The sequence below is a fragment of the Pleurodeles waltl genome, chromosome 8, assembly GCF_031143425.1.
Source record: "Pleurodeles waltl isolate 20211129_DDA chromosome 8, aPleWal1.hap1.20221129, whole genome shotgun sequence".
Classification (NCBI taxonomy): domain Eukaryota; kingdom Metazoa; phylum Chordata; class Amphibia; order Caudata; family Salamandridae; genus Pleurodeles; species Pleurodeles waltl.
The window spans coordinates 1,139,691,668-1,139,706,156 of record NC_090447.1 but is presented as its reverse complement, the minus strand read 5'-3'; the positions used below and the strand labels follow the sequence as shown (position 1 = coordinate 1,139,706,156).

General features: G+C 39.8%; 1 protein-coding gene across 2 annotated transcripts in view; it reads right to left on the bottom strand.

The window, feature by feature from the left end:
• The window catches only part of KPNA3 (karyopherin subunit alpha 3), a 542,591-nt gene extending 531,435 nt beyond the window's left edge, over nucleotides 1–11,156 (bottom strand). Inside the window, exon 1 of one of the 2 annotated variants that reach the window (XM_069205359.1) lies at nucleotides 10,963–11,156. In XM_069205359.1, coding sequence (XP_069061460.1) covers nucleotides 10,963–11,031 — 69 coding nt within the window. In that variant the 5' untranslated portion in view covers nucleotides 11,032–11,156. Of the gene's footprint in view, nucleotides 1–9,601; nucleotides 9,721–10,962 lie in introns of those variants that run through there. The other variant, XM_069205360.1, reaches the window with a different exon arrangement.
• Between the last annotated feature and the right edge of the window lie 3,333 nt (nucleotides 11,157–14,489).

Sequence of the window (14,489 nt, the reverse complement as noted above, 5' to 3'; positions counted from 1 at the left end):
TTTTATACAATTTTTTGTCCACTAAACCATTTGAAAATGTTCTATTCCCACCTTTGTCAAGAGTAAACTTCCAACTTTTTCTAACATTGAAAGAGATCAGAGACAAATTAGTGAAAACCCTTGAACATAGATGTTATTGACATTAGTGGGTGTGTACTGATTTGCAGGACATTCCAACTCTGCAACTACTGCTTTCTACTTCTAGGTCTTGTCCATAGTTTTGCAAAGTGTGGAAAAATTAGAGCCTTGCTAGAATCCAAAACAGAGCATAATCACAGCATTGATATAACAAGAAAGCTGGCATGATTTATCACCTCACTGCATGAGGACAAAAAGGGACAAGTGGATTTTTTTTTTTTGACAAGTAGATTTCAGACAATCAAGTATCTTCGGGGAGTAGATACTGTATAAAATGTTCCATCCCCGAGATAAACCTAGCTGTAACAACCTCCCGGGAGATTAACAAGCTTGCAACTCAGAGGCAGTCATCTACCTTATAAACTGCTCATGTGGGTTAAAATATACAGGGATGACCAACAGAAAGATAAAAATCTGTTTCCACAAACACCAGAGCACGATTAGATGTGCTAAGTAAGCAACTAAACTAACAAACCACTACCAGGAAGACCATCATTCAGAATACGAGATGACCTGAGCTGGCCTAGATAAACCTTGGATACAGAAGAATAATATATAAAACTAAAAATCTATTTTAATGGAACGAGAACAATGTAGGGTTGATAGACTTTTCAACAAGGGCTCGATGACGAAAATCTAAGGCATCAGATAACCACTTTTAAAAGATATTTACAATAAGCTTCAAGCAAATTGGTCATAATTCTGTGGTTTTTACCTAACATGACAGTAAACACTAGCATCAGTGCAAGGCTCTTAAGGAACAAAGGAATACTAAAAACAACCGACGGACTACGTAAAGTAAGGGCATTTGCAACAACTCAAATGAAATAGAGTCCCTTATATTCCCTCCAAGACATACCACAATGAAATAACCCGACACACACTAAATGGCACATTTAATAAACCAGCAGTTTTTGCAGATACAGATTTGTAAAAAAGCCTTTTATTTTAATTTAAAAAATAAATACAAAATTTAAAACCACACAATAAGGCAATGCAAGACCATAGACTCCATTCAAAGATGGGCACCCCGTGAAAACAACCATTACAGAGCACATTTACAGCATCACGGTGTAACAGCAACCTGGTGACCGGGCATCCCTAACCTAATCAGCCTTAAATAGAAGTGGAAAAAAAAGAGATCTGCTGTTGGCAAAGTGAATACAGAGCACCAAGACAGAAGTGTGGCACCCGTGAGAGTAAGCGGCACATGGCGGGGTACTTTGATGCATCTGCACAGAAATCGTTTAGTGACTAAGTAACAGATAGCGGGGACAATTCAAGTTAGGGATGTGGAATTCCTATCGCCCGACACCCTGTATTTATTGTTTGGGGTCAAGGACATATTGTTTGGGGCCAAGGGCAACACGCGTTCATGTTTATTTTGTCCTGGGGACAAGCAGGACCAACCCCCTGCAGCACAAACCCTTTGGCTGCCAGTTTACAGAAAAGGAACCGTCTGCAATTCAGGTAATGTGTCTATATGTTAATGCTGTTCGAACTTGTATAAAAATCTGCATTTTTAAGGTGATTGCTTTAATAAACGTTTTAAGGTCACACAGCTCTATTGACAGTGGTTCCAGTTCAAAAATATTTTAAACAAAAAATGTTTTTTTACATGTGCACCTTTGAAAAGTTTAACAATATGAGACTAAGTACAACTCTCCCAGAATGCTCTCTGATTAGATGCAAATGTTTGCAGAAGCTTGTAAGGAAGTGTGATGTTTCTTTGCTTTCAAAATAAAACGGTCAGGAAAACAATTCAAGTAGGAAAAAAAATGTTTTGCTGCTATGAAACTTTAGGTGCTATTTCTTTGAAGAGTCATTTAGTAAAATGTGTTAATGCATGCTAGTATTTCCAAAAAATATTCATAATGGAAAATCAGCGTGACCATTTTCAACAAGATTATGGAAAGCATGAACATAAACTAGCACTGGAAGTTAATGATCTGACTTTTTTTGTGAGTCTTTTGGTTTCATCAATGCTTGTCTTGTATTTGACATGGTTTTTGTAACACTTCATTGTTGTAGGAGCTGCCAGGCCCTCACAATTGTAGCGAACACTGGCAAAAAAAAAAAAAAAGTTTTTGGTAAAAGGGGGGTGCCCTTAGCGCAGCACCTGTCCCTCTCCAGTTTTGATATGCCACCAATTGCCACAGTAGTTCCTGGAACTGAATAGAACTACTTTGTGTGCCAATTTGCTCCTTGTGGAAGAGCAGAAGGCAATCACTTACAGTAAAGCCAGCCGATAGAGAGAGAAGCTGAAGTGTAAAAAAAAACAAAATGTCTCTGCTGACGCCAGACCTAATTAGGGACCCAATTCTTAAAGAAAGTCACAAAAGTGCACCCATGGTATATGTCTTTTAATTAGTGGCTTTCATGAATTGATAAGAACTTACAGAAGTAGACCAGGAAATCGTACTCCTAGAAAATATTTGTGAACTGTATTGGAGCACTAGCAAATATGCATATGTAGATTTAACCATGTGAAAATGTATTGATGATATACAAGTTCACTTTATTTCCAACCACTTTTTTCCCCCATTCCTGGAAGAATTATTTCTGCTATTGTCAGGATTAAATGTCCAACCTTTTTCATTTTGGGAAAAGCTTAGAGAAGAGCTGGTGAAAATCCTTAAAACATGCAAGTAACAGGTTTCCACACTGTAAGGCATTCCAGCCCTTCCTCCAGCCCCAGTATGTAGATCTGCGGAAAGGTGGCAAAATTATGAAATTGCTATAGTAGGGATTGAAATTGCAAGTATTCAAAACCTACTACAGAATTAGCTCTGGCATAATGAGAGAGGCTATTATCAGAGCCCTTACATAATAAGATTGTTGCCATAATTTGTTGCTGCACTAAATGGAACCAGAGGAACAGGTAGATTATTTTACAGGACAAGTAGATTTAAGAAGCAACCTGTCCCATGGACAAATAGATGTTTTGTTAAATTCCACACCTCTGCAAAGATATAGGATTATTTTAATCATTAAATTACATTTCAGTGGGTGAATACATATCCATGTTCCCCACATTTCCGGGACTGAAATCAACCAGACCGACTCTGGGGTTAGACCCAAGTTTCATAAACGAGTATGTGCAAGGATGATACTGAGTATGCATATAACAACACCCACATTTCGGTGTTGTCTGACTCACAGATTACTCTGTTTGCCACTTACATAAATAAAGTACATTAAGCAGGGAAAAGATACCTGAACTAAACTATGAACAACTGAGCATGAAATTGAAGGTTAGATGTTAGATTGATTTGTTCTTAATCTTTCAATGGTTGGGGTGTACTAGGCCTGCACAACTGTACTGGAAGACAGCACCTATCAAATCAAAAGAATAAATGGAGATATAATTCTTACACTAACTGCAGACTTTATATTGTAGCTTTAATATGCACTGCAGAGATTATCAACCGTGTAGCTTTAACTAAATGCCTATTGTTATACCACTATATACCAAAAAAACAATATAGATTTGTATCTAATATGAAATATAAACCAACTTGTGTCTTCTCAGCCTGTCTTGTAGAGTGCATGCAACATTGCCACAAATTTGTGTCTACAGGTTTTTGATTCACTAGAACCAAAGACCTATTAAGAACCTGGTAGCCAAACAACAGATGTCCTGACAAGGGCCACAAGCCCATAGGGCAATAATTATATGGCAGACAAAACAATTAGACGATCTAAGACAGCATAGCAATAATAAACAATATTCGTCAATGAAAACATAGGTATTTTGTATCCAGTCGGGTCCTCCCTAAATATTTTGACGAGGAGAGAACTAGACTGTTTTAACCACAATTTCTCTGGCACATGGTTGCCATATTAAATGTTAAAAATCACTTTCTAGCACAATAGATGGAGGCTGTTATGCAGACCTGTGGGTGGAAAGCCTGATGATAAAGCATACCAAAAATAATTGGGTGAGGGTCTTGTTTTAACCAGAACCACATGTCCATGTGGTTCGTAGGTATATATGTAATGTTCAAGCCCTACTCTTTTTTTTTTTTTTTTTTAAGTGTGAAAACTGATTAACCACGGAAGAATGGAAGAACAGGCGTTTCCCTCCCTTTACATGTGGACATGCAAAAATAAAATGTGACAGGACATAGACTGTTATGTTTAAAAAACAAAAAGCTTGCATTAAATTTAATTGTAAAAGAAAACCCTCTTCAAAGAATCCAAATAATAATATCAGATTGAAAAATTAGAATGGTTAATAAAATTATGGCTGTGTTTCTAATTGAGATACATATACAGGGAGTGCAGAATTATTAGGCAAGTTGTATTTTTGAGGATTAATTTTATTATTGAACAACAACCATGTTCTCAATGAACCCAAAAAACTCATTAATATCAAAACTGAATATTTTTGGAAGTAGTTTTTAGTTTGTTTTTAGTTTTAGCTATGTTAGGGGGATATCTGTGTGTGCAGGTGACTATCACTGTGCATAATTATTAGGCAACTTAACAAACAAAAAATATATACCCATTTCAATTATTTATCATTACCAGTGAAACCAATATAACATCTCAACATTCACAAATATACATTTCTGACATTCAAAAACAAAACAAAAACAAATCAGTGACCAATATAGCCACCTTTCTTTGCAAGGACACTCAAAAGCCTGCCATCCATGGATTCTGTCAGTGTTTTGATCTGTTCACCATCAACATTGCGTGCAGCAGCAACCACAGCCTCCCAGACACTGTTCAGAGAGGTGTACTGTTTTCCCTCCTTGTAAATCTCACATTTGATGATGGACCACAGGTTCTCAATGGGGTTCAGATCAGGTGAACAAGGAGGCCATGTCATTAGATTTCCTTCTTTTATACCCTTTCTTGCCAGCCACGCTGTGGAGTACTTGGACGCGTGTGATGGAGCATTGTCCTGCATGAAAATCATGTTTTTCTTGAAGGATGCAGACTTCTTCCTGTACCACTGCTTGAAGAAGGTGTCTTCCAGGAACTGGCAGTAGGACTGGGAGTTGAGCTTGACTCCATCCTCAACCCGAAAAGGCCCCACAAGCTCATCTTTGATGATACCAGCCCAAACCAGTACTCCACCTTGCTGGCGTCTGAGTCGGACTGGAGCTCTCTGCCCTTTACCAATCCAGCCACGGGCCCATCCATCTGGCCCATCAAGACTCACTCTCATTTCATCAGTCCATAAAACCTTAGAAAAATCAGTCTTGAGATATTTCTTGGCCCAGTCTTGACGTTTCAGCTTGTGTGTCTTGTTCAGTGGTGGTCGTCTTTCAGCCTTTCTTACCTTGGCCATGTCTCTGAGTATTGCACACCTTGTGCTTTTGGGCACTCCAGTGATGTTGCAGCTCTGAAATATGGCCAAACTGGTGGCAAGTGGCATCGTGGCAGCTGCACGCTTGACTTTTCTCAGTTCATGGGCAGTTATTTTGCGCCTTGGTTTTTCCACACGCTTCTTGCGACCCTGTTGACTATTTTGAATGAAACGCTTGATTGTTCGATGATCACGCTTCAGAAGCTTTGCAATTTTAAGAGTGCTTCATCCCTCTGCAAGATATCTCACTATTTTTGACTTTTCTGAGCCTGTCAAGTCCTTCTTTTGACCCATTTTGCCAAAGGAAAGGAAGTTGCCTAATAATTATGCACACCTGATATAGGGTGTTGATGTCATTAGACCACACCCCTTCTCATTACAGAGATGCACATCACCTAATATGCTTAATTGGTAGTAGGCTTTCGAGCCTATACAGCTTGGAGTAAGACAACATGCATAAAGAGGATGATGTGGTTAAAATACTCATTTGCCTAATAATTCTGCACTCCCTGTATATATAAAAAATAAAAAAGGCCCAAAGCAGGCAGCCATCCGTCTGTAAGAAAACACAACTAAAGTGAAATGGAATTTCTAACAGAGAAACTAATTTAGTTTAATTAGCATAAATTCAAAAGAATTTTAGTTAAATAAACAAGATTCAAAATATAGCTTAATGTCAGTTTAGAAGCTAAAAACAGACAGACTATGAGCATGAAAGGTATCTTTCTTTACAATTAAACACACTGAAGGTTTCTTAATAAATGACCAATTTTCGAAAAGGGGACCAATGATGGTAAACGATCAGAATCAGAAAGAATTTACAAAAAGGACAGATGAGATGTAAAGCAATATAAAAACCTAAGACCAATAATCCAGAGGTTCACATTAGCAAGTCAAATATCCAATCGGCTTTGGGTTATGATATAAAAGTATACTGCCATACCTAAATTATATTTATAGATTTTGGTTCCTTGCCACTAAATTCCTATATTGTCATAATAAAGTTATACATTAAATCAATTTCCAAAGACAAGGAGCAAAATCGTGACATACACACTTAGACCTGGGTTTCCCAAACTATGGATCGCAAGCAGATTTTTAATGGGTCAGGAAAGTCCAAGAAATAAAGAGGTCTTTCAATTCTGTGTTTAAGTCACATTTGCTAGTGCTTGAAAGACAGCAGTCAAATGCCAGGCTATATCTTCTGACAAATTGCTGCTTAGCCTCCTAACAATGGAATTTGTGTTTTTCTTTCTCTGACTGCAAAGTGAGAAGAGTTTTCAAAGCAAATTATGTGAAGATCTTGCAGAAGTGCAGGGAGTGTGAACGGAAAAGTTATAGGATGTTTTTGTGCAGTACACAACAAAATGTTAATACCTGTAAATTAACCATATGCATTCAGCTGTTAGGAAAGCATAAATGAAGCATATTTTTTGTAATTCGGAAGTGTCCAGGAAAGATTTTAATGGGATCAAAACAAATAAAGGCATTTTACCTAGAGAAGCATAAATGATCCTAGAAACCCTATTTCCACAGATTATGATGTGTGTGTTATATAGTTTTACCAGTAAAATTGTATGTCTGTGCAAATTGAGAGACCATTTAAATGGAAAAGGTGCTGCCTGTAAATGGCAAAGGGCTACGACACGAGGATTTGGTTACATTAAAAAAAAAAAAAAAATCACCTTGCGTCCATTAAAAGTAGGTAGGTCACAAACGTTTGTCATTCCAAAAATTGGGTTGTAGTTCTAAAGCTTTTACTTGACTTAGACCAGTGGCTCCCAACCTTTTGACTTTTGTGGACCCCCACTTAATCATTACTGGAATCTGTGGACCCCCACTGACTCGTTACTGGAATTCAGTGACTCCCACCACCTTTACCCCCGCCCCCCCCCAAAAAAAAAGTCATTACTGAATGCTGGGGACTTCATCAGTTACTATTCAATTTTCTAAACAGTTGCGGACCCCTAGAGGTCCCTGGACACCAGGTTTGGAACAACTGACTTACACCATTATTTGATGCATTCGGGTTCAAGACCTGGCAAAGGTCCATCTTTTCAGTTCAAACGTACCCCTTTCAACACAAAAAATGGGGGTATGTAGCTTCCTTCTGGGTTTTGTTCCCTTTGTTAATCACTTGCCATACTATTGGTTCTCATTATGCCTGGCTTCCAACTAATATAATGCAGATGGCGTTGAAATGATTTTACATCATATTCTGCTGCAATATTGTTTTTAATTTTCTGAGTAGTTTGTTTATTAGAGATCAGGCGGGGAGAAACAATATACAATAAAAACACATTGTTGAAGTAATAATTTCTATTCAAATTAAGTGCAAACGTGTTGATTGCATGCACAAAGTTTGGCATTAGAAGCACAGTTACAAACACTACATTTTCCAAATATATAGTGATCTTTTATACAGGGTCAACCATGTTGCATGGGGATATTGTTTTGACTGTTAGCGAGTCTGAGGTTTCACCAGTAGGTATCTCTGATTAGGTCCCATATTAAACTATTACGTAGGCGGGTAAAAATGAATGACCACTGCTGGAAGATAGACCAATGTTTTAATAATTTTTGAGATATGATAATAGGAATAAATGTGGTGTCATTAGCCTGCTCGCCATGGACTGTGATTCTGTGTAAATATGGCACCTCTGGAGCTATACTCAACACGCTTTAGTGAATGCCTGATCAATCTACCTTGACATCCACCCTCTTCCAATTTGAAGCTAAGAGTCTCTGCTTGATTATCTTTAAGTGTTCCGTGGCAAAGGATTCTTAAAAATTGTCTCTTTAGGAGATTATCTCTTAAAACTTGTGGATGAAATGGTGATACCCGTAGAAGGCAATTTTTTTTTTTTTTTTTTTAAATCAGTTTACAGTCGGAGTAGGAATGGGCTTACTATGTTCTACACAGATGTGCACATAATGTATGCAGAGACTGCCTGAAGTGTGGGTTCAAGTTAGGTCTGAGCTACAGATGTCAATTCATTTCAGAAATTGGAAGAGACTGTAATGGCCTCCAGTCCTGATCAAGAAAGGATGTTCTGTAGCCACTACCGGGTATTTTGGTGGTAGAGGTTTCTTTCCTGATAAATGTACTTCTTAAAAAAAAAAAAAAAAAAAAAAAAATGGGGGTGGCCAAATTTGGAGTAAGAGAAGTTCTCATAGGTGTGCCTTTAAACTGCAAAAAGCATTCATCCTAGAAAATAAAACGTGTTCTGCTCAGATTAACATGCATAAACTCAGTGATAGTCAGTAGAAATATCATGACGACTTATTCTCAATCAAGGGTTGTGCAACTGTCTCTTCCAGATTAGAAATGACCGCACTGTACATTAAACGTATGTCTTAATTGCTAAGTTTTTTTACTAAGAAATTAAAGATTTTGTAGCACTGATCTTACAAAAATGATAGTGACATCATACCTTCATTTTTTAACTAAAGACTATCAGCTACACGATATCAAGACAATCCCACTGTATGTACAATCTGCGATTATTAATGTTCTGTCTACTGGTTTCTATTCTAGAACTGGCAGAATTATAACGTGGTTAAAGCACCATCTGCAATTTGTACAAGTATCATGCCTTCAAATCCACTAAGTTGTATTTAAATTATCACATACTTTGATCAATAGTCTTGTCCCAAAATGAACAATGTGTAGCTTTCGAAAAATTATGAGGGAGATTTTTATTATTTCCGTTACAAAACCAGCATTTAACATATTTCCTTCTATGACCAATGTTATTCTGCTTAAGGTGCTGCTAAGAGATGTGCCAGAAACGCCTTTGGTGAGGCTATGTATTCACATGTAAATTTTATAATTTTTAACAAAGGTTCCTAGTCTGACGAATTAAAAATACACAATGCCATGGACATGGTTTTTAAAACATAATATAATGTAGCAGAACGTATTCCTTTTTAACAAAAATCTACGAAAGAACGGAATACATCTACGCCCAAATCCATGTGAACTTTGTCATTACTACGAGTCATGCTCTCCAAAACATATACTATTGATAGCGTTGCCTGTTTATGGAGACAATCTTAACTGTGAGCAAATGCCAGACTCAAGGGAAGCCTATGGGCACTAGGGCGCACAGAAATAAAATATTGTGGATTTATGGCCAATACCTTTATTGAGTGAGGATGATTATGAAAGAGCATGCCTTATGTTGTTGGTAAATAGTTCACGCTTGTATCGTTATATGCATGGAAGGTGTTGATTTCAGGTACTTATGACCAGTGGTCAAGGATTCTGCAAACAAATAACAGTGTAAACATACTGTAATATATATATAACATATCATAGATTCCAGCTTTTACATATAAGAAAATAGAAGCTACCAGATGACTGTGGATAAAGACGAATGACAGAGACTGAAACGACTTTTGTAGCGGCAGTGTACGTAGAGTCAAATCAAGTACAGTGAAAGGTTTAGGAATTAGTCACAGGTACAGGCTGATGAGAATGGACTTATTCCAAGAGGCCCCTCTAGTGTGGCTCCTAAAACAGACAGATGGGATTGATAGCGTGAAAACTGGTGGCAGTCAGAAGCAGGCGAATTAATTACATTATCAATTTACTAGCGGCACTGCGTTCCAATAAAACCCTCTTGGCCAAAATGGCACACGCAAACCTTGAGGAAAAAAAAACAATCAGTAATAACTACGACCGGCTTGGGGGACAGTTTACTTCTACAAACCTGACATCACAGGAGTGGAGTAGACTGGTGTTGTCTCGCTTATAAAATATATTTGAATGCGCTCATCAAGGATCCCTGTCACTTCCACAAAACAAACCACAATGGCAAAATTGGTTTGAACAACAAATACGGAAGCCACAGAAGATTTAAAAGAGCACAACGTCTGCAAGACCACCCTACACAAACTCCCAAATATTATAATAATGTACAGTAGGCGGGTAATGATCGGCCACACCGTAGACCCCCAGGAGACCTGTTGTCTGGTACAGCCTCTCTTCTGTCCAAGAGGAAACCATGCCATTCGCGTGCCGGCAACTCTACAATATCCTGGGACTGAGACTGGAGAAATACCGACATTTGGAAGACTACGGGTGCAATGGATGACACCAACTGCTCCTTAGTACTTGCAAACACTACAAAGTGCTGTGACACTTTAATGTCAGTCCTGAGCCCACCTCCCACACCGCAGGACAAGCTGTCACAGAGCACCTCAAAGAGCCAAAGGGGGGGCAGGGACACCGGGCCCCTCCGTGAGGCTGTCAGTGCACTTGAAGCAGGCCAGCCCGCCCACCCCGGCTTTAAATCCCTCGCAAAGGCTGCCGCTAGCTTCAGCTCTTCCCCGCAACCCCCTTTAGCCTGCTGAGCTGATGAGTGTGTGCACTGGTGTCACCTAAACACCTTCACCTCTTCGGGGCCCCACTGCGCAGCAGACCGCGCCCAGGAAGGCCGGAGCCTGCCTCCAGTCCTCACTCTACACCGGTGGCAGCCAACAGCGCCATGCCGTCTTACCTCCACATCGCGGCCCTTGTTCTTGAAACTCTTGATGCGGTGATTCTCGAGGCCGGCGCTCTCCGCCATGGTGCTGCGTGCGGCCGAGGCTCGGGACTCGGAGGAGCTGCTGCTGCTACTACGCGCGCCGCCCGCCAGGAGGTGGCCGAGCCCTAGCCTGCCCCCACCCTCAGCTTCGGCACAGCGCCGGCCGTGACGTCAGGAACGAGGTGCGTAAATACTAACGCGAAGAGCACTAGGACACGCGTCGGACATGTTGGGTGTGGGTGAACCGCCCTCTGTTGCGTCCAGTAGTGCGAGATTAGCAAGTCATTGTTTTTGTCACAAGAGTTACAAATGAACTTTTTGATAAGACCCTTGAATTTGAAACGCTATCTCGAATCCCTTGCTATCCCTGTAATGTTTTCTAAGTTAACATCTTGATTATTCTGGTGGTTCCAGACTAGATATCTGACCAAGTGCAGTATAACGTGATAGACCCGGCGTATTTATGGGCAGGTGGTGGTGGTCAGTATGGTAAACAGCAGGGCTCATCTGGACTCGGGTTCCCATGTGGAGCCATCGACAAAACAATAAGAGTTTATTGTCATCACTAATAGTACTAAAATTATTGCCAGTACTTAAATATTTATAATCGTACTTTCAGTTTCAGTGAGGCGTCGGTTATATAATAGACACCGAAAAGGTAGCGACTCACGTTTTGTGAGTACGGTCAGCTGTAGTAAAAATATATTTTTGGACTGGGTATCATCAGACATTCGTGTTTGCTTCTGTGTTTCCCTTGCATTCGGCGTACGCTGGCTGCCGTATCAACTCGTAGTTTTGATCTAGCACGATGTGCTGCTTTTGTTCTTTACTTAAGTTTCTCTGGGCAAGTTTCAGCAGTGATAGTTACAACTAAAAACCAAACGAGGGACAACTTAGCCTTTATATGGCCAGCTCACGTTAATACTTCTATTCAGCTCAGCTTGTGATTCGTGGCTATTCCAGAGCAGCGAGTACGCGCTTGGACGAGTCCTTACACGAGCTAGTTTAACCAGTGGGCATGTGTGTGGCCACCTTTTATCCATTCAATTGAGTCATGTAAATGTGTTCGAAATGGCTCAAAGTGAGAAAACTCCGCCATCGTGCAGGTCGACGTCATATACCGGACGACACTGTCTTTCTTTTATGTCTCTTAACCTGTGCGGCTGCCAGCAGAACCTTCCCGGGGATTGCTGCCTTCTCTCGCCCCCGGTCAAACATTTCAATAGAGACTACAATGATCTGGTCATGGTCGCTTGATTTCTCTGAAGTACTCCATTTCTCAGCGGCCATTTTGAGTGAGGATGATTTTGAAAGAGCATGCCTTATGTTGTTGGTAAATAGCTCACGCTTGTATCGTGCATGCATTGAAGGTGTTGATTTGAGGTACTTATGACCAGTGGTCAAGGATTCTGTAAAATAACCTGAGTGTGTCAGAAGCAACGGAGTAGCACGTGAAAAAGAGAATTCCTAGAAAAGAAGCTGGTGCCCACATTTTCAATGACAGGTGCTTCGGGGAATCGAGCAAACCCTGCTCGACGGACTCCCCGAATTGTATTGTAATCGTATTTATATAGTGCTTACTACCCCTGACGAGGCGTCGAAGCGCTTTTCGGTGAGTAGCACGCTACTCTGGAACCCAACAAGAATTAGTGATGGATTAGTATCGGGAAATAATGAGTACAGTTTTAGTATTATTATGAGTTAATTTGAGCTGCGGATATGAGAGTTTGTTAGTTAGATTGACTGGAGTAATGGAGGGGTGGAGAAGGAAATAAATCCAGAAGTGCTAATTGGGAGTATGTCCTTAATTTATTCAACTTTAAAGGCTTGGGATGAGTAAAGAGGGATGGAAGAGGGCAGAGTATGTGGAAGGGTTAGGGAGAGCAAAGTAGCAGGGTGAGATAAATGCGGGAGAATTTAGTAGGGTTGTGGGGGAGGTCACGATATTAGAGTGAGGTTTGGTGAGTTAGATGTGGAAGCGGAGGGAAGAGTTTAGGCAGAGTTATTTAGGAGATGAAAGTAGTAGAAAGGATTTGGGATGAGTCAGAGTGAGAATGGAGGATAGTTTTGATAGAGACATGACATATGATGCTGGGTAGATAAGTGTGATAAGATGAGAGCAGGAATTCATAGATATCCAGTATAACAACCCACCCAGGAGCCATGCAATGACCTACGAACATGCCAAGCACAGAAACAACATATACACATACATACATACATATATATACACTGTTTGTCGGCACGACCACAGCACTCGGGACTACAGACACTTGTCTGCATTACGAATTTGTTCTTGGACTTATCATGGTCCACCGTACTGACTACCCTGCATCTACCTTGGACGTTTTCGCCAGCTAGAACTTTTAATTTCAGATAGCCTATTTTCAGACGCAAAGACTTACATTACTTTTATGATTGACTTATTGACTTTGCCGTGCTATCATCACGCCCAAATAGCCTTGAAAAAGTCACCAGCGTGACGAAACATGTGTTGGCTGTATCTGCAGTGAAGTACTTTGTTTACTGAAATACAACGCTTTCTACAATAAAGACATCATATTCCAAGGAAATGATGTGAACACCGACGTACATGTTTGTCTCATCTATCCAATGGAAACTAGACATTACTTATTGTAAAAGACTTGTGTCATACAAGTATCGATTGTGTGCGGTGGTCTAAATTTGCTTATCATACATATATATACATACACACATACAAACACACATGAATACACACACATATATGCACATACAATACATAATTAGAACCATAGGTAAAATATACTTAGTCAAACAGGTTTAAAGAGTGTGTGTGTATTTTATTGTTATGACATAGTAGCGATACATAATTTCTAAAGAACTATACATAACTAGAAATATACACATAATCTGAAAAAAATATTTATCAACATAGGCATATGCAGTCCATAGTTGTTTGAATATGGTGGTTATGAAGGAAAGAGCCAACTCTTGAGTAGGTTTCTGAAGACAAGAAAGTTATCTGTGGCTCTTATAGTTGGGGGTAATGAATTCCATAGTTTGGCTGCTTGAACGGAGAAGGATGTACCACCTATAGTCTTTTTCTTGTTTGGTGGTGTTCTAAGGCGGGGTGCCAATCTTGAGCGGAGGTTTCTTTGTTGGATATATTTGGTTATTTTGTTTCTGATAAAAAGCGGTCCTGTTCCATGTATAGCTTTGTGGGTGATACAAAGCAGCTTGAAAGTGCATCTTCTAGCAACGGGTAACCAGTGTAGTGCTCTCAAGGCAGGGGAGATGTGGGCTTGCGGCTTCACATGTAATAGTAGCCTGGCTGCAGAATTCTGGATACGTTGTAGTTTTTTCATAATAGATAGAGATGATCCATGGTAGAGGCCATTGGCATAATCCAGTTTGGATAGTACAAGCGAGATAGTAGCTTGCACCTTGTGTGGAAATCCGAGGTGGGGGAAGATGCGTCGTAAAGTTTTCAAGGTGATGAAGCTTGTTCGTGCTAATTT